This window comes from Puma concolor, chromosome B3 (assembly GCF_028749965.1).
Source record: "Puma concolor isolate L17-30 chromosome B3, mPumCon1.1.hap2, whole genome shotgun sequence".
Lineage (NCBI taxonomy): Eukaryota > Metazoa > Chordata > Mammalia > Carnivora > Felidae > Puma > Puma concolor.
The window spans coordinates 11044985-11063532 of NC_141672.1; the positions used below are offsets into that span (position 1 = coordinate 11044985).

Genomic DNA, 18548 nt, shown 5'->3' on the forward strand with positions numbered 1-18548 from the left:
CCTGGGTGGCTCAGTCGGTTAAGCATCTGACTTCAGCTCAGGTTATGATCTCATGGTTCATGGGTTCGAGCCCCACGTCGGGCCCTGTGCTGACAGTGCAGAGCCTGCCTGGGATTCTCCCCCTCCCTCTGCCCTTCCTCCCCCACTTGCACACACGCTCTCTCGTTCACTCTCTCTCAAAATAAATAAATAAACTAAAATTTTTTAAAACAAAACCATCAAAGAGACAGACACTCTGTCTCCTTTTCCATGCCTGGCTGCATGGAGCGCCAGTCTGGACAGGGACTCGAGGCCAGTGCTGGCTGTCCAAGTGCCGTGGTCCCCGATTTCATCCATGGTCTTCCGGAGCCATTGCTAGAACAAGGGATTAGGAGCCAGAAGGCCTGATTTTCAGTCTCAGGTCCGCTAATCATCTGGCTAGAGGAACCTCAGTTTCCTCTTACGTAAAATGGGTCTCACAGCACCTAACTTACAAAGTTGATGTGAAAAATGCAATATACCAATCAGCAAGTATCTTTTAATGATGCACAGTAATAAGCCTTTACCGAGTGTGGCTTCATCTCTGTGCCCTCCCGTGTTCCAAGCAGACCTGTGCTCCTGGACATGTTCCTAGATCTAGGATAGAGACCTCTCCCAGGCCCAGCATCTCGGACAACCAAAGAGCGAGGGTACAGCCGGAAGCCCCCTGTTCCCCCCTCACCCCGACACGTGGCTGCACCATAAAAACGTATGCAGGCCATGCCCCTGCCGCAGGCTACTGCCTCAGGTCTGTCAGCTCACTGCGGTGTCCCCAGACTGGACAATCATCTTCACCTTCCTAACCCTCTATGGACACCAGGCCCAAATCCATGGGCCTCGAATGTTCCCATCTACAGGTGGTCAGGGCAGCCCCAAGTCTAGGCCGCGGCCCCTTGATGGGTGCTGGGAAGGGGCTGGTCCTCCCACGGCCACTGCTCTCCACCGGCACCCACCTCTGCAAGGCCACCTTGGCCCATCAGAACCCTAATGGTTCCTCCCCGGCAGGGGTGGGCAGCCGTTTGCGGAGATTTAAGGCCTGGCCTCCCTGCCTGGCCGGCCTCCGCTGTGGCCTACTGGCCCCTGGGCGTTGTCTGAGCTCAGGCACCCCCGGTGCAGCCCAGTACTGCTCAGCAAGCATCCCCACCTGGCCGCAGCGCTGTCCCTTTCCGGCCTCTCCCGCGTGTCTCCCGTGGGAGTTTGCCCAGAAGCAGAGTATGTCTGCAGCAGCCAGCAGGTGTGGTCCAAAGACTCACACAGGTCCCACCCTGTCATTAGCAAGCAGGGTTCTTCCCTCCCAAACCAGGGCACAGACCCAGATTCTGGGTCAGCATCTGCCCGGCTGGATCTCAGGACCAACGCCCTCACCTTAGCCCATCGCGTTGCCATGGCCGCGTGTCCATCCACACCCCTCAGTGAATGGAGTCCCACAGCGAGCCCTCCCACCTCCTCCACTCGGTGTATGCGGCCCAGATGCACCCCAGCGGGCAGGCCTGCCCCCCAGGGTGAGGGAAGGTGGCGGCTCACGGCCTCCTGCAGGGGCTCCTCCTGATTCTCGCAGCTCGAGCCCCACATCCCCACGGCCTGGTTGGTCTGGTCTCTGAGTGTATCAGGATGTGGCTGACCCAGGCCTGGGAAAGAGCCAGGGTCCCCTCTTTTCTAGAAGGCTTCGCTGGGTCGTCTGCTCTGCACAGCTCTGAGGATGCGAGTCACATCTCTGTGTAAAGTAGCATCCCAGAGGAAGGAAACACTTCTCTCTCTGCCCGTCCCCTGCTCGTGCTCTCTCTCTCTCTCTCTCTCAATCTCTCGCAAAAATAAATAAACATTAAAAGGAAAAAGAATAAAGGCAGAAATGTCCAGAGCAAATGTAGGGATGAGATGATGTCCTTGTGTTCTACCCTCTTCATTTCCCAGGAAGGAGAACGAAGTCTCCTGCAACAGTCATCAGATTTGGTTCCCGGGTCATCTCTCACGTCCAGCAGGGGAAGGAGGGTATGTCTCACCACTACTTCGTTCTAAACTTGCTTCAAAAAATAATAAACTCTTGGTCCTGTGGTCACATAAGACCTATTATGAAACGTCACTAAGCGCGGGGGGGGGGGGTAATATTTGAATGATTTTTCTGCTCCTTAGAATTAGTGAGAGAAAGCAGAACTGAAAACAGGTGCCTTGCGTTCCTCATTCTTCCCTCCTGGGGTCATCGGGTTTGAAAGATAAGAGAAGAGTTTCATTTTATTTCCAATCTCTTCAAAATTACTTCTCAGGTAACACCCGTTCCTTAAAGACAACTCAGAAAGTGCAGAAAAGTAAGGGGAGTCAAACCCCGCATAGTCTCACTACTCCCGTGCAACATGCGGCCGGAAGGCAGCTTGTGATTCTCTTGAATGAGCACGAACTTTGATGGGAGTGTTTGATTCCCGTTATCCCTAAGAGAAACTATCTATGTAATTATTTCTCTTCCCCTAAAGGACTCCATGCGAGCTCACGCAATGGAACTGATAATTGTAGAGTACTCGAAAAATCGCAAAAGCAAGAAACGGGGGGATGAGGGGAATGACCCCAAGAAACCCAGCTATCTGCCTCTTCCCATCGGTGACAGCGGTGATGTTTGGGCTGAGTATTTAATGTCAGGACTGCGGGTTGGTGCACCTGTAGAATACTCCAAGTCCCAGATCCACAGCGATTGGGAAATACGGCGGTTGCAAAAGATATAAATGGACTTCATTAGAGAAGCCACAACCCAGCAGGTGTGGTCTAAATATCATGCTGCTGCCTCCGGGGATGAGGAGAAGCCCCCAAGAAGTGGCGTGGCCACTGCTCCCAGAGTCTCCATCACCTGCCCACTCAAGCCAGCTAATTTTATTGGCCTTCAGTCTACATTACCAAGAGGCCATGGAAGTATAAATAATAAAGCAAGAAAACCAGATCCATTTGGCTGGCTCAGTGGATTTCTCCTGAATGCACTGTGAGTATGATATCTTCTCTTTGGAAAAGCCCAGTGTGGTTTGTTTGTTTGCTGTCTATTCCAAACAAAGTTTGCTTTCGACCGTGGGAAAATGCGGCGCCGTCCCAGGGTGGGTGTCTTGAAGAAATTCCGGAGGAGTTCCAAATCTGGGAAACCCCTCTCTTGAAGAGCCTGATTGAGTAGGGATTTCCACTCCGATCCGGCAAAATGCATGTTGTGACTTTAGACAGCTCCTTTGTCCTCTGTGCCTCTGTTTCCCCTTTATGGCACAAGTGGCCCCGAAATCGATGGTCGCTCAGCCTTCCCAACGTACATATTCCCTCATCCTGGAATGAGGTCACTGAAGGCAGGAGAAATGGGCCAAAGAGCCGGAAAGTGCTTGAGGGTTTGGTGAAGTCTGTGGGGCTGGCTGTGGTCATCGCCTCTCAGGAGACACAGCCCCATGTTTAGGCTCCAAGGAAGGTCACAGGGGGCGTTGCACCTCTGCCCCTGTGCCTGGCACGGAGGGAAGGCTCAAAATATCTCTTAAAAGAATGAAGGCACGGGGCACCTGGGTGGCTTAGTCGGTTGAGCCTCTGACTTCGATTCAGGTCATATCTTGTGGTTCGTGAGCTCGAGCCCCACGTCGGGCTCTCTGCTGTTAGTGCAGAGCCTGCTTCAGATGCTCTCTCCCCCCGTCTCTCTGCCCATCCCCTGTTCGTTCTCTCTTTCTTTCTCAACCTCTCACAAAGATAAACAAACATTAAAAAGGAAAAGAGCGAAGGCAGAAATCTCCAGGGCAAATTTGGGGATGAGACGATGTCCCTGTGTTCTACCCTCTTTGCTTCCCAGGAAGGAGAACGAAGTCTCCTACAATAGTCATCAGATTTGGTTCCCGGGTCAGCTCTCACGTCCAGCAGGGGAAGGAGGGTATGTCTCACCACTATTTCCTTCTAAACTTCCTTCAAAAAATAATACTGTCTACTCTGTCTAAAGCGATCTCTTCTTAAAACGGTATTAACCCCTGGGGCGCCGGGGTGGCTCAGTCGGTTAGGTGACTGACTACGCCTCGGGTCATGATCTCACAGTTCATGAGTTCGAGCCCCACGTCGGGCTCTGTGCTGACAGCTTAGAGCCTGGAGCCTGCTTCCGATTCTGTGTCTCCGTCTCTCTCTGTCCCTCCCCTGCTCGTTCTCTGTTTCGCAAAAGTCAATAAATGTTAAAAAAAAAATTGTTTAAAAAATGGTATTAACCCCTTAAAGTAGGTAGACCGCAGAGCGTGCCTGGGACATCTCCTCAAGCCCAGGGTTTGGTGCCAGTCTTTCGGGATGCCAAGGCACATCTTTAGGAAGGGTCCCTCAGGTCCCGCAGTCCAAGGGAAGGCATTAAGTTTATGTAAGTACTGTGCCTTCCGTGGAGAACTCTGGAAGGGACTGGAAGAAAGCTGGGGTCTCAGAGGGCCCATGGTTACACAGGGCATGGCAGGACGCCTCTGTCCAGCCTGTGTAGGAAGAGGCCCCTCATGGAGCAAATAGCACCGTAGCTGGCTGGCAGTCACTCAGCAGGGCTCCGGCCACTGGGGAGGGGAGCTCATCCAAAGCGCCCTGAACTTTTCAGTCTCATTGGCGTGAAGACAGACACTACATGAGGTTTTTCTTGCCAGGTGGCTCCAAAGAGACCCCAACCACTGTGCATCAAGTAGTTCTGATTCCCACGTGGGCTGTTGGCCGCTGTATTGTTTTTCCCAAACTACTGGTAAGAGTAAGAATGAAAGGACTTTCAGCATTCTTGTTGAAAGTGATAGCATGTCCCACTCTGCCCACCCCTTAGTCCCTTTGATGGGCAGATCCCGGTTACTAAGCTCATCAGTATGGTGTGGGAGGGGAGACCAGAGCTTGCTGTGGCAGCCCTGCTGGCCTCTCCCTGAGGCACCCCTGCCTGGGCTCTCCCCGCAGCCCCCCTGCCTGGCCTCTCCCCACAGCGGCCCTCCACATGCAGACTGAGGGTACCTGAGCTGCTCATCCAGAGGGCTCCTCACCTGGCTTGGGCCTGTCTCCAAGAGGAATGACTCCTGAGTCAGGGCCATACTATTTATCTATTCCTAACTGAAGGGAATTGTTTCCTGAAATTAATAGGAAGTGTGGGACCAGGATGGTCAGAGAGGAGTTGAAAGACTGATTCCCCCGACGTGGCTCCAACCAGGTTCAGTTCTTTTCTTCTTATTTTGTTTATTATTTTATTAGTGAAACAACAACAACAACACACACACACACACACACACACACACACACACACACACATGCTCACTCCAAACTAAAAACCAACAAAGAATTGCTCAACACGGGCAGTCTATCAATTTATTGGGAAACAACCAGTTGTTCAGCTATTTTAATGAATGAAATAAAAGTTAGCCTACTCAGGCATCTGGGACCAGAGCCCATCTGACAAGTCTGAGTCAGTTTAGAGCCCGTGATGACAGATGGAGAGGCCCAGAAATGGGGCTACTATGGGCCATTTGGGGGGAAGAGAGGCCAGGCTGTTGGGACTCAGTGGGGTGGGGCAGGAGGCCGGTGAGGAGGTGGGGGACGCAGGCTCATGGAGGTGGGGGAAGCTGAGACCCGGCCGGGGTGTGGTCCGCGTCTGCAGGGCCAGGGGCAGTGAGATGAGTAGCCGCAACTAGTGGGGAGGAAGTCAAAATGTCACTCCCCTCCCCATTTAATAGATGAAGAAACTGAGGCTCTGAAGGGTTAATAGGCTTATTCCGTGCCACCTAACAGACCCATAAGCAGGAGAGGACCGATATCTACACTTGTAATTCCATAATCAGTTCTTGTTCCAAGAGCTTGGAGAAGTAGAAAACACTTGTAGGGACCACTAACCAAACATCGCTTTAAAAATGTGGTATGTGTGTGTGTGTGTGTGTGTGTGTGTGTGTGTGCATGCGTGTGTGTGGTGTGGTCTATGCCAGAAGCTTCCAGCAGCTTCCCTTCTCTGCTCCAAGGTCTGGCCCTCTGCCCAGACCCATACTCCACTCCCGGTAAGTTGCCCAAAGGCTTTGCACCTCACCTGGCTGGTGAACCTACTGCCGAGAATGTAGGCTCTTTCAGCTCCTTGACTGAGGTGGATAAGTTCTCCACTCCTGGGTATCGAGAACTAGCATCCAGACAGGCAATTATCTATTCTGAATACAAGAAGCTTCTATTTTTAAACCACACAAATTTTGTAAATAGTCTAACCCACTAGCCTGAGAGATCGACTCCTTTCTAGTTTCTGTGTTCTTTCCTTTATCTGAAACATCCTCAGGGATTTTATGAATCTTCCTTTTTATTACCTATTTTCAGACAGCTCCTACAGCCCTTGTGCATCACCATCGATTTTTAATTTTTACATAAATATACATCATGAGGAGTATAAGATGCTGAGAGATCACATAAGCTGAGAGAGGGGGATGACCTTTCCAAGTGTCACACAGCCAAGAGATCTGAGATCAGAGCCCAGAGTCCTTACTGCTTGGTTGTTCAGGCGTTTTTTAATATACATTTGTATTTTTTAGGATTTTTTGGCCTTGAGTAGCTGACTACATTACTCACACCAGCACCACTGGGAGTCTGGAGGCAGGGCGGGCTCTGAGTTCACCTAATCTGTAGCCCAGCTCTGGTTTCTCTGCAAAACCCTGCATGTCCCTTCTCTGTGTTGGCTTTGCCCCAGAGTCACTTCCCCCATGGGGCAAATGGTAGTCCCTGGCATCCACACCTTCCTGCCCAGGACATCCAGAGAAAGAGAGAGTGCAGCACCCTCATACGCCAACAAAGAGCCCCAAAATTCATTCATTGGATCACATAAGTCATGTGCCCCTCCCTGAACAGCCATCAGTGCAGAACCTCACCACATCCTGCTTGGATTGGGCCCAGCTCCTGAACCACCACAGTCAGGGCCCCCTTGGAGCTGGAGATAGGGCCCTGCCCCTGAGGCACATGGGCTGTCTGTCTAAGGAGCGGGAGATACCTAGAAATGTAAAGTCCTGTTAGGAAAATGGAAGAAATGGGTAGGATTCACTAGAATTTTCAAACACTGGGTCAGAGCCTCTTTGAAGACCCTGTCCACGGTGCTGAAGGCTGTGTCCAAAGGACCTGGCATAGAGGGTTTGAGGACATGAAGAACTTGGGGATTCAGGGCACCCCTAGGTGTAGATCCTGTTCAGGTATTTAGTTACCCTCTTAGTCACTCAACTGGAAAAAGCCCACTAGGTGGGCTCAGTTCCCCTAGGCTGGGGATCCTGAGGTTGGTTGCTAATAGCTCACAACTCCCCTCCCCATTCTGGAAAATTGCCTTTGGTGGGTAGGAGCTAATTGACCTGGGAAGTTCTACCTCAGGCCCTGCATCTTGGGGGCAGACTGACCATAGCCACTGACAGTTGTCCAAAAGCCAGCCCCCTTTGTCTCACAGGGTCAGTGCTGCCATATGGTTGATGCTCCAGAGCCCTCTCCTGTGGATCAGGCCAAGTCTCCATATTACATGGGGCCACATCCGTGCTCAGTTCTTTCCCTCTCTGTCCTGCTTGCCTCACTTCCTGAGGGACTCCTCCTACACAGGCAATGAATTCCTGAATTCTCACTGCGGGCTCTGCTTGCTCTGCTTGTTGGGAACCCACTCTAAGACAACCATGAACAGTCTTGACTGTTGAGGAGCACATTATTTCCCATGGATTGCATATAAATAGAGATATAAGTTACAGGAAAATACACAGTAAAAACAAAGGACAGAGCAAAGAAATATAAATTGGTGTAAAAATCATTGACAGTAGCATGTCCAGCTAGAGAAGTCAACACACTTTTTAGAATATCATGCTTTTGGCATCTCTCTGTAACCTTAGGACTGGAAATTGGGGAAAAGCAGAAAATGAAACTTTTGTCCCCCAAAAGCTCAGTCTTGTTGGGAGATGCTGTGCTGAGAAGTGGCAAAAAGGAGCAGGAGTCCTGGGGCCAGGCAGATTTGGCTTTTCTTCTCTATAACACTGCCTCTCTTTCCTGGAAAAGGGATATGGAAAGAGGTTTATTAGAGACCTGGGCTCTCCTGGGCTGGGTATCCACCACTTATAGACCATGTGATATTAGACAAAGGGATTTGTTTATGCAAATTAGTCAGGATTTTTGTTTGGTTTTAAGGAAAAAATCCAACTCAAACCAGCCAACCCATAAAGGGAAATTTACTGGCTCTTATAACTTAGAGAAACAGAAGTGAGTGAGCTTCGGGTGAAGCTTGATCCAGGGACTCCAAAGATGTCACCAAGTATGTCTCCTCATTTCTTTCTTTCCATCTTTCTCTCTCTTCTTTCCTTCTATATATGGAACCCATGGCCACACTGAGTTCTAGGACTGTATAATGAAGCCAGACACCCCAAAGTTAGGAGTATTGTGCATTCTCAGGGAAAGACAACGACTTTTCTGATGCTGGTCATTCTCATCCCTTAACCAATCAGTGTGGCAGTGGATGGAGTATTCTGATGGCCTAGCCCTAGTCACATGCCCACAGTGTGGGGTAGTCTTATTATGATCCAATGTAGTGGAGGGAGTTTCTCAAAGGAATTGAGATACCATGATTATAGGATGGGGAGAGAGTACAAAACCAAGAGATTTCTTCTACACTCAGTCGTCTCATTTATGAAATAAGGACAAATGTTTCTAGTCCCTAGAGTGATTGTAAAGTGTAAATGCTAAAATGGATGCTAAAGAATTTATAAACCTCACTGTGCTGCTTCTTTCTTCTGGTCTTTATGAATAATAGAAGGGCAGTAGGATTGTCTTGTTCTTTTTTCTACTAACCTCAGGTCTACTACTCAACAGGACAATCGCCAAAGAAAATGAACCCCATCTTGGGCCTGGGCCTACTTTTGGCTGGCCTTCTCACTGTGGAAAGTCTTCAGCAGCCCAACCTCCCTCTGAAGAATCATGTACCAGTGAGCCAGATCGAATCATGGAAGGGAAGGAGGGCAGCCCAGGAACTCACAAAGCGGAACACAGAATTCGGCTTCAAGCTTTTCAGGAAGCTGGCGTCCAATAGCCCGGACAAGAACATCTTCTTTTCCCCCTTGAGCATCTCTTCAGCCTTTGCTATGTTATCTCTGGGTGCCCAGGATTCCACCCTGGATGAGATCAAGGAGGGTTTCAACTTCAGGGATATTCCAGAGAAAGACCTTCATGAAGCCTTTCATTACCTCATCCACAGGATAAACCAGGAGGGCCAGAACCTGAAGCTGAACCTCACAAACACCTTGTTCATCGACAAGAAGCTGAAGCCACAGAAGAAGTTTCTGACAAATGTCAAGAACCAGTACAATGCAGACACCGTCCCCATCAACTTCCAGAACTTGGAAGATACTCGGAGGCAGATCAATGACTATATCAATCAGAAAACACAGGGGAAAATCAACAACCTGATCAAGAATATAGATCCTGGCACTGTGATGCTTCTTACAAATTGTATTTTCTTTCTAGGTAAGGCTTGGGGCATGTTGGCATGGAAAGTATAGGATGACCAGTAGACTTAGATTAAAAACCTGGGTTGGCCACTTGCTTGCTCTGTGACCTTAATTCATATGTAATGAAATTATCAGAACTCTACTTTCCCTATCTGCAAAATGAGTACCTTTATTCACAACTCATAGGGCATTTATTGGGATCCAAAGTAAAAATGTATGAGAAACCAATTTGGGAAAGTCTAAATTATTCTCCATATGTGCATTTTCATTATTACTGATTATCCTAATACAACATTGGTTGTAGAGATTGGAGTGATATTCTTTTCCCTGTTTCTTAGATGAGGGATGTGTAGCTTGGAAAGAGATTGATTTAGGGTTACAAAGCCAGTCAAAGCAGGACTAGTCAGGACTAGATTCTAGTCAGGACTAGAATCTACTTCTCTTGACCCACAGGCTGTGCATTTATAGCACTCCAAGTAGACACCCAGGATGGTAATTGTGTTGATGATGGCGATGAGGTTCACTTTGGCGGGTGCCCTGGTCTCCTTGTCACATTTTGTAGATGTGACAAATCTACAAGGTGAGAGACTGAATCTGAGGGTGAGAGACTGAAAAAGAAGATGAAAGAATATTCCCAAATCTAAGTTTCACTTACCACCCCCCCCCAACCAGTCACCACCACACACAGCCACTCACATGCCACATGCACACTCAAAGGTTGGCCAATATAGGCAAGAATCAGAGGCCAACAACTCTCAGATCAGGCAAGATCATGTCGGGGCTATCAGAAACATGGTCCTGAATATGGAAGTTCAGCTCTTCCCAAATCCACAGTGAGACTGATGGCATAGAGGAAAAGAGCAGAGGGAGAGAGGAGAATCTGGAATTTCCCAACGTTTCTACATCCCCTATATTTTAAAAGCAATGACAACAATGATGCTGATGATGACTAGCATGCACTCAATACTCAATGTACAAGGTCATTGATCTGTGCTGCCTTTCCCACTCAGTCACACAGCAGCCCTCTAAGGTACTCATCAGTCTCTTCATTCTTCAGACAAGGACGCTGAAGCCGAATGCAATTGAGACACTTGTTCAAGGTCATCCTTCTGGAACAGTGAAGTCAGAAGTTGAGTTCAGGGACTTGGCCCTCAGGGTCCCATACTGGGGGCTCTGAGATTAGTGGGTGTGAAAAGACCCAGGTCTCACTTTATGCTAAATGGTATCAAAGAGTAGTCAGGATCAAAATGGAGGGGTCCAAACACCCAGCTTTGAGTGTTTTCTTCTCTTCGGTAGGCTCCCCAAAGCAGCCTGTTCCATCGGTTTTCTCAGTCCTACCTGAGGGCAGCTATTCCAGGACTGACTTAGAACAGAGCTGAGTATTTTCACTCACATAAGACCAAATAGTTCCTACTAAGTATAACCCAGGCCTCTCTACTGGGACACAATCCAAGGGCTGTCTCAGCCTCAGCAGCACCTGGGCTTCAGGCAGTCCACAGGTTCCCTCTCAGCCCCGCAGCCCTGATCATGGCTTCTTTGGGAACTGACAGTCAGACCCATGCCACCTTACCAGGAGATTTCAGGGTATGGCACATGGGCAAGGATTCCTGGAGATGTGTCCTGATATCCCAGAGTATCCAAACCCCGTCCTTGAATCCACGTGGATAGAGATCATTGGTTAGCTGGGTCCAGTCACCTCTTCCCTTTCAGGAAACTCATGTCACTTTGTCCTTCTTCAATCCTAAGCCAGGTGGAAACAAGAATTTGATCCAAAAGCAACTAAAGAGGAAGACTTCATCCTGGATGGAAACAAGTCAGTGAAGGTGCCCATGATGTTCCGCGGGGGCATATATGAAGCCGGCTATGATGAACAGCTCTCCTGCACTGTCCTGGAAATGCCCTACCAGGGCACCATCACTGCCATCTTCATTCTTCCTGATAAGGGTAAAATGAAGAATGTGGAGGAGGCCATAAACACGGACACTTTGGTCAGATGGAAAAAACTAACAACACGAAAGTAAGAGGGTGCCTGCCATACTCAGCAACTCCCTTCTTCCTTTTTACTTCTTCTAGCCCAGATCTATTGAGCTCTAACCCCATGACCAAGTCCTATTTTGGGCTCCGTGATGAACTTGTATTTTGGTAGGAAGTAGACCAGAAAATGAGTCCTAGGAATATAGCGAAACACTTGTTCTTAGAGGGAGATGGTTATATCATAAGAGTGGAGTGGACAGAGAAAAATCATGGTGGGCAGTGGTGGGGGGCGGTGCTCTATGGAGCAGGTGGCATTGGGGTTAAGTCTTCAAGGCTGAACAGTGGTGCGTGTGGATGAGAAAGAAGTGATGGAATCCTAGGCAGAGAGAAACTGCAGGGACAAACATGAGGTGTCAAAGGGAGTTGTCTGTCATACACAGAATCATGTTTTTAACTGTAATGTTATCATAAAACGGGTGAAGTGCAGCCCAAATAAGTTATACTAATAACAGTTGAAGGACTAAAGTGAGTAACTAATTTTTTTAAGCATAAAATTAGAACAGATTTAAGACGAGCCTACAGAATTCTTCTCAGGCACTTGCTTAATAGTAGATGTTCTTGGGAAGAGTAAGGGCTGGGGACTTGGCATCAGTGTCGACTTGGTGTCAGTGTAGATGCGCATGGTGCCTGGGGAGCTTCAGGGCCAGGACAAGCATATGGCAGCTGGAAGTGCACAGGAGCGTATCCCCGGAGCAACTGTTGAACACATGTTGGATCTCTAAATTGAGCTGAAAGCTCATGAAAGAGAAATTCCAGTTCTGAAGGCCTCAGATAAAGTCACTGTGTCAGAATGGGGAGGAACAGCAGGCTAGATGGTAGGTCTTCCCAAGAGGGCTGCTATGTCTTGGGATCTGCACAGCACCTCCTGACCCTCCCTGCTGAAAACCAGGGCCCGCGGTGGGTAATGGCATCTGGGCCCTGAAACGGGAGGAAGTGTCTGGGTTCCAACCTTAGCTGAGACCCAGTTTTCTCTTCTGTGGCATGGTCCACTAACGCCGGCCTCAAAGGACTCTTGAGGGAATCAAATGTGCCGTAGCAAATCATGACCCCACGGAAGGCACAGACCTTTGCCTTCCAATGGGTTGAAGAGGCAGGGTTCCAAAGTTCTCAGAAGAGCATCTGAACTTCAGGTTTATTGAAAGACAGGCGTCTTGTAGGTCTGGTCCCCTTACCTACGTGGTGAACCTCTGGGATGGCAGCCCATTGGTTGAAGATGAAGGCACATGTCTCTTAACCTGGGGATGCCACCAAGAAGGCTGGCAGTTTCCAGCTTGTGCCCTCCAATTTCTGAGTTCACAGAGGTGCCTTGGGGAATGAAGGGTATGGAAGGGTGTGAAAAGTGGGCTGCACACCCTCCACCCACACTTTATCCAGAAGTCCTGGCTTCATGAGACGTGACCTCCATAAGGTCACATTTCTCTTAGTATTCAAATTATGATGACCAGAGACCCTGCAGCTGGGCTGGAGGGACTCAACATCCCCATCTCTAGGCTATTCCTACCAGTTTTCCATGGGGCGCAGCTCTGGTCCCAGCAACTGGTGCTGCATGTGGCCTGTGCCCAAGCCCCTCTGCAGCCCTTGGAGCTGAGACTGCCATCAGGACACCGGTTCCTAGAAAACTGTGGCCATCTCTCTGGTTTCGGGAGAAGGGCCCACACTCCACCCTTTGTGAGATAGGCCCTTTGAGATTTCCTGCAGGCCAACAAAGGCCTTCCTGGAGGTTTGGGCTTAACACAACCAGAGATCTTCGCAGAGGCCCGGGGATACTCATAGCACACAGAAGCGGCTTCTTGTGAAGTCCAAGCACAGGCTGCTCATAGGGGTTCCTCCACAGTGCATCCTAGCTGGCTCCTGTTCCTGACCCTCCCACATCACAGTAGGACTGCAACCGCTTCCCAGGGGAGTCCTGGCACCAACTCCTGTGACCCCTGCCCCACACCAGGAGCATATCCTTCACGAAGTGGACAAAATGACCGTTTTCAGCCCTAAGCAAGAGCGTGTCGAGCCTCTCTGGTCAGCACCCTATTGTGGCTCCCCATTTCACTCAGAAAAAAATGACCCAGCTTGCCTGATTCCTTTGTCTCCTTCAAAGTTTCTCCAATCTTCCCTGTGTCTCAGCATCCCTAATTCCCCCAAGTTGATCTGGATTTTTTCCCATTGCATGCATTGCCTCCTTATACACAGGCTCCCCGTCTATGCATCGATGCTTATGGGATGCTTTTCATCATTTGGGTTTTCTTGTCTGTCTTCCCTGCTAGAGCACACACTCAAGGTCATGAGTTTTGCCTCTTTCATTCACACATGCATCCAAGCACCTCGAACACCACCCCCTGTATACAAGAGGCACTTAATTTGTTGAGTGAATGAATGAGTGGGAAGGTAAGTCTTGGAGCCACAGGCCTGTGGCTGGTATTTAAAGCCCTGACACTGAATGAGATCCTTCTGGAGGGAGGAAAGATAGAAAATAAGAGGACCGAGGGGGTGGGGCTTGGAGCATCACAGACAGTACAGATGGGCAATGAGGTGATGCTGGCAAAGGGGGAGAGAAGGAGTGGCCGGTGAAGGAGAGAGAGCTGGACTCGGGTTGGAATGCTTCCACGTGGAGAAAGGGGACCCACTGTCTGGGAGCTGTCTCCTGGGTTAAGCGAGCAGAGGTCAACGGTGGCCCTGGACAGTGGGATGTTGATGGCAAAGGTCTAGGTGGAGTGGGCCGAGAAATAGTGGGAGAAGTAGAGATCTCTGGACGAGATGATTAATTTCTGCTTAGAAAAGGAGGAAAAGAAATGGGCTGGGAGCTGAGAGGTGACTCGGGGCCAGGGGAGATGAGTTTGCTTCTGTTCTGTAGGATAGAGGTCATCAGAGAGCATGACCTGTTCCTGGGGGGTGATCAGGCAGATGCCATTTATGATGGGGACTGCAGAAGAAGAGAAGAAACGTGGGCAGGAATGAGGTTGCGAATAGGCAACAAGAAATAGGGTTTAGAGCCAGGCGGACAGGAACCCAGGGCCCGTGGGTACCCCAGGGCCCCTGGCCCCAAGCCCCAGGTGGGGAGGCCGATCCGGATTCCACCTGCAGAGGATGCGAAGCCACCAACTCATGGGTGAAACGAGAAACACTTGCTGGTTGGTCACCAGCAGTGCCTACACGCATTTGCTTTAGCATCCTTCCTGCCTCATGCTTGCTGTGATTGGCATCACCATTTCGCCCAAGTGGCTTAAGAACGTGAGATCATTTGTTCCAAGAGTCAGAATGGATTTGAACTCAGTTCTGCCTGGCTTCAGATCCCAGGACCTTGCTGCCTCTGGCATCTGGCTCGCTGGGTCAGGACTGGTTCAGGGCTTGGGCAAGGCTGAGACCGCGGTGGGGACACCTCAACGTCTGTGGCCCATGGGGCCCTGAAACAGCGGAAACTTGAGAACATTTCTGTGGATGAGGGCTCTGGGGCAGGTTTGATAGGGAGAAGGGACATAGTTGAGAGGTGTTTTGAAGCCAGGGTCCCAAGGTCAGAGTCCCTCCTCACTCTGGGGACAGAGAGAAGGTCTGAGACCCTCAGTGCTGAGAGGGCCAATGTCCCACTCATCCCTGCCCTGTGCCTGCCCAGGGAAGCAGGGACACCCTGCTGCTCACCTGTTACTCCCATCTCCCCCAGGGTCGTGGACATATCTTTGCCCAGATTCTCCATCACCGGGACCTATGACCTGAAGAGGACGCTGTCCTACCTGGGTATCACCAAAATCTTTGAAGAGCATGGTGATCTCACCCGGATCTCCCCTCATCGAAGCCTAAAAGTGGGTGAGGTAAGCGGGCCTGGCCTGGATGCCCCCCCCTCCCATGGGGAGCCTTCGCACAGCCCTGGGCCAAAGCCATTGTCACAGCAGCCATACGAGCCAGGTCTCATCCCTCCAGTCAGGCCGGGTGCCAGTCCAGCTCTGTCCTTAACCAGCCATGTCATCCTGGGGGGACCACATAACTTCCCATGCCTCATGTTTCTGGTCTTTGGAGTTGGAAATACCAAGCTCCTGATGCTATTTTGGAAGTCGATTCTGTGCAACGAATGACTGCTCAGGGCCTGGAACATTTATTAAGGCCTAGGACTGGTCTAGCTCGGACCCAGAGTCTGTCCCTAAGGCCTCACGGGCTTGTTGGGAGTAAGTCGCAAACATGTTCTACGTGAGAAAGCCAAGGGCCCTGTGATTTCCAATGAGGCTGAACACCTGTGTGCTGGGGGCAGAGAGAACCGCATGGGGTGGTGTCCTGGGATATAGCAGATCTCAGACAGGACCTTCAGTTAAATCCAAATTTCAGATACGTGACAAATAGTTTCTTTAGTCCAGAATATGGGATATACTTACACTAGAAGAAAGTCATCATTTCCCCGAAATTCAACTTGAATTGTACATGCTATATTTTATCTGGCAACCCTACTTTTAAGGTAAAAGGGCGTTGGGGGGTGGGGGGAGACTTCAACAAGCGGGGATAGGCGTAGGGAGGATCTCCCATTAAAGGGAACGGCTTGGCCAAAGGCTTGCAGCCTGGACAGCACGGCGTCCCGAGTGGTGGAGACTGGCTGGTGCTACATGGGAAGTTCAAGCCGATCTGGGAGAGATCTTGGTTGCCAAGCCCAGCTGACAGCAGGCACTGATTCAGATTTATTTCCCACTTTGCCAGAGGAAGAAAGACAGTTAATAGAATTTTCTCGCTTTTAAGTTCTTCCTCCCGTAAAGAGTCAATGCCAGCTACCCCTTTCCGGCAGGCTTTTATTCGGTTCAGTGGCTCATTTCTTTTCCACAGTTAGACGTGCTGATGGCTGTGATTCTATGTGTCAACAACGGCTACCGGCCCGCTAGTGAACTTGGTAGAATTCCGTAGAGTGGAATGCCATGCGTCAGTATTCCGGGAAGCCCATCCATCCCCCCAGGGCGGGTCACCTGGTCACAGATGTCGGTGTCCTGGGGTAGATCTGGGGTCTCGGTCATCTCCAACGGCTCCCCCAGAATCTGGCTCCTTCCTCGCTGTCCTCCAGGCAGATGAGAGGACTATGGACAGGACTTGGTGGGGATACGATCCCCTCCCTTCCATCTAGCTGAGGTTCAATAGACTCCTTCTGCCCTTACACCCCTCGACACTTCCCTGTAATTCACGGAAGGTTAGCAAACCACCCCACCCTCCCCGCTGCAGCTGGCACTCCCCTCGCCTCACTCTTTCCTTCACGCTGTTTGCCCATATCCTTCTGCAATGACGGCAGAAGAACGAGGAGCCCCGGGGCAGCTGGCACCAGCCAGGTTACTGCCGTGCTGGGCAGCCTCGGCCGAGACCTCTCCTTCTCCGGAGCTCCGAGGAGCTTGGTGACACTGACCGCACCCCTGATTTCTGCAGGCGGTGCACAAGGCAGTGCTGAAGATGGATGAGAAGGGGACGGAGGGCGCAGCGGGCTCCGGAGCACAGACGCTGCCCATGGAGAAGCCGCTCTCCATCACCATAAACAGATCCTTTTTGGTGCTTATTGAGGATAGCGTCCTGTCTACTATAATCTTCATGGGAAAGATTACTAATCCTACTGGGGCGTAACGGGGACTTCCGGCGATGGCTCGGGGCTGAGAACGTTTTGTCTGCCTGAGATCGGGATTGAGGACCTTCTAATCTAATCCTACACCGTCAAGAGCTCCCAAGAACACCGTCCACACAGGCAGCACGGCTGGCTTTGGGGGCTCCTGTGCCTCAGCCCTCTCCCTGCCCTTTCTAGTGTAGGATTCGGACCCCCACCACCACCCACTTGGCTGGCTGTGATCTTCTCTCCCCGGAGAGGCAGAGGGGCTTCGTGATTTAATAAACACCCCCTCAGTTCTGCTGTCTGTTGGTGGATAATTTGGGGAAAGCAACGAGATGACATGAGCACCCAGACTTTGGAGGGAGAGACGCTTGGGTTCACATCTGAGGAACAGAGTGTCTCTGGGAAAGCCACATACCTCCTCTGAGCCTCTATTTCTGTGTTCCTGAAACGAGGGCAGTGACAAATCCCTTCTGGGGCTCTGAGGAAACTAGCAGCCTTCGTTAGAAAAGTTAGTTCCCCTTGGTGAGCCCTTAGCCTTGGATCTTTGGTATGCGATCTACAAAGTTATGTCGCCCACGGTGTCCCCATGGGAACTCCAGGATCAGCCAGGCATCCAGTTGGAGGGTAAAGTAGGGGTGGGGCTGGCCCAGCGCTGGGGGGTGGAGCCTGGAATAGCAGCGACGAGGGTTCAGTGCCAGGTGTATCTGATTCCAGAGCCCACAGAGAAGAGCCTGGGGTTTGAACCTGTTAGCGAGCTCAGCTCAAGAGTGAATGGGGTGGGGGGAGGGGGTTCCCTGCACCTGCCTAGAAAACGTGGCCCCGCAAGATCTGTCCCACATGCCCATGGAGCTATGTAGATTAGAAGCATGGGAGCCCTCGTTTCCAGCAGCTGATTCCTTTGCCTCCTGCTGTAAATGCCCACTGCCCACGTGTTTTGGGGGGAGGGGGTCCTGAGTGGCGTGGCCACGAAGAAGCCTGAGCTGGCATCAGCTGGCATCCCCTGGGGGTGCCTAGCAGCTCACCGCTTACTGTGCCTTTTGTGTTCTGGTCACAGCTGCCCCGTGGGGTGGCCAGAATGGACAGACGTGGAAACTGAGGCAGAGCCATAAAGTGATTTTCCTACGGCCTTGTGGTTTGCCGTGGGCCACAAGCACTTGTCTTCTGGGCCAGGGCCGGGAGGGGTTCCACGTGGACTTGGGGGCCTAGCTAGCCACTCCTGAGCTCCTCTCCCAGCTAAGAGAGCTGCCCAGTCCACTTCAGCATGGGTGTATCCAACAGGCACCCTCTCTTCCGTCCTGGGCACCCCCAGGGCCCTGGAGACGCAGCCCACACATGGGCTGGTGGAGGAGGTCGTCTGGAGAGGGATTGGGCTACTTTACAGTGTGGTGAGGGCTAAGATGGGGGGGCACCGGAGTAAACATCCCTCTTTGAGAGGGTGGGAGACAGAGAAGGCTGAGACCCTGTGCCAGTGACACAGACATGGGGCAAAAAGCAGGGAATCCCTGCAGAGCACACTGTTGATGGTC

At 50.9% G+C, this 18548-nt stretch overlaps 1 protein-coding gene across 3 annotated transcripts; it reads left to right on the top strand.

Moving 5' to 3' along the window:
- Positions 1-2737: 2737 nt before the first annotated feature.
- SERPINA12 (serpin family A member 12) lies at positions 2738-17319 on the top strand. Of its 3 annotated transcripts, XM_025919966.2 has the most exons (6): positions 2738-2980; positions 8125-8248; positions 8803-9453; positions 11184-11454; positions 15121-15268; positions 16848-17319. In XM_025919966.2, the coding sequence occupies exons 2-6, from the start codon at positions 8239-8241 to the stop codon at positions 17037-17039; spliced, it is 1272 nt and encodes a 423-aa protein (XP_025775751.1). In that variant the 5' UTR covers positions 2738-2980; positions 8125-8238; the 3' UTR covers positions 17040-17319. The 3 variants fall into 3 exon arrangements, with proteins under 3 accessions (XP_025775751.1, XP_086565018.1, XP_086565017.1); XM_086708892.1 differs by lacking the exon at positions 8125-8248 and having other exon boundaries at positions 8787-9453; XM_086708891.1 differs by lacking the exon at positions 8125-8248.
- Positions 17320-18548: the final 1229 nt, after the last annotated feature.

What these genes read in the sequence shown, in the direction of transcription:
- SERPINA12 (XM_025919966.2), top strand. An exon ending in AAAAAACTAACAACACGAAA is followed by an intron (nt 11,455 to 15,120) that starts GTAAGAGGGTGC and finishes CATCTCCCCCAG; the next exon opens with GGTCGTGGACATATCTTTGC. An exon ending in GAAGCCTAAAAGTGGGTGAG is followed by an intron (nt 15,269 to 16,847) that starts GTAAGCGGGCCT and finishes TGATTTCTGCAG; the next exon opens with GCGGTGCACAAGGCAGTGCT.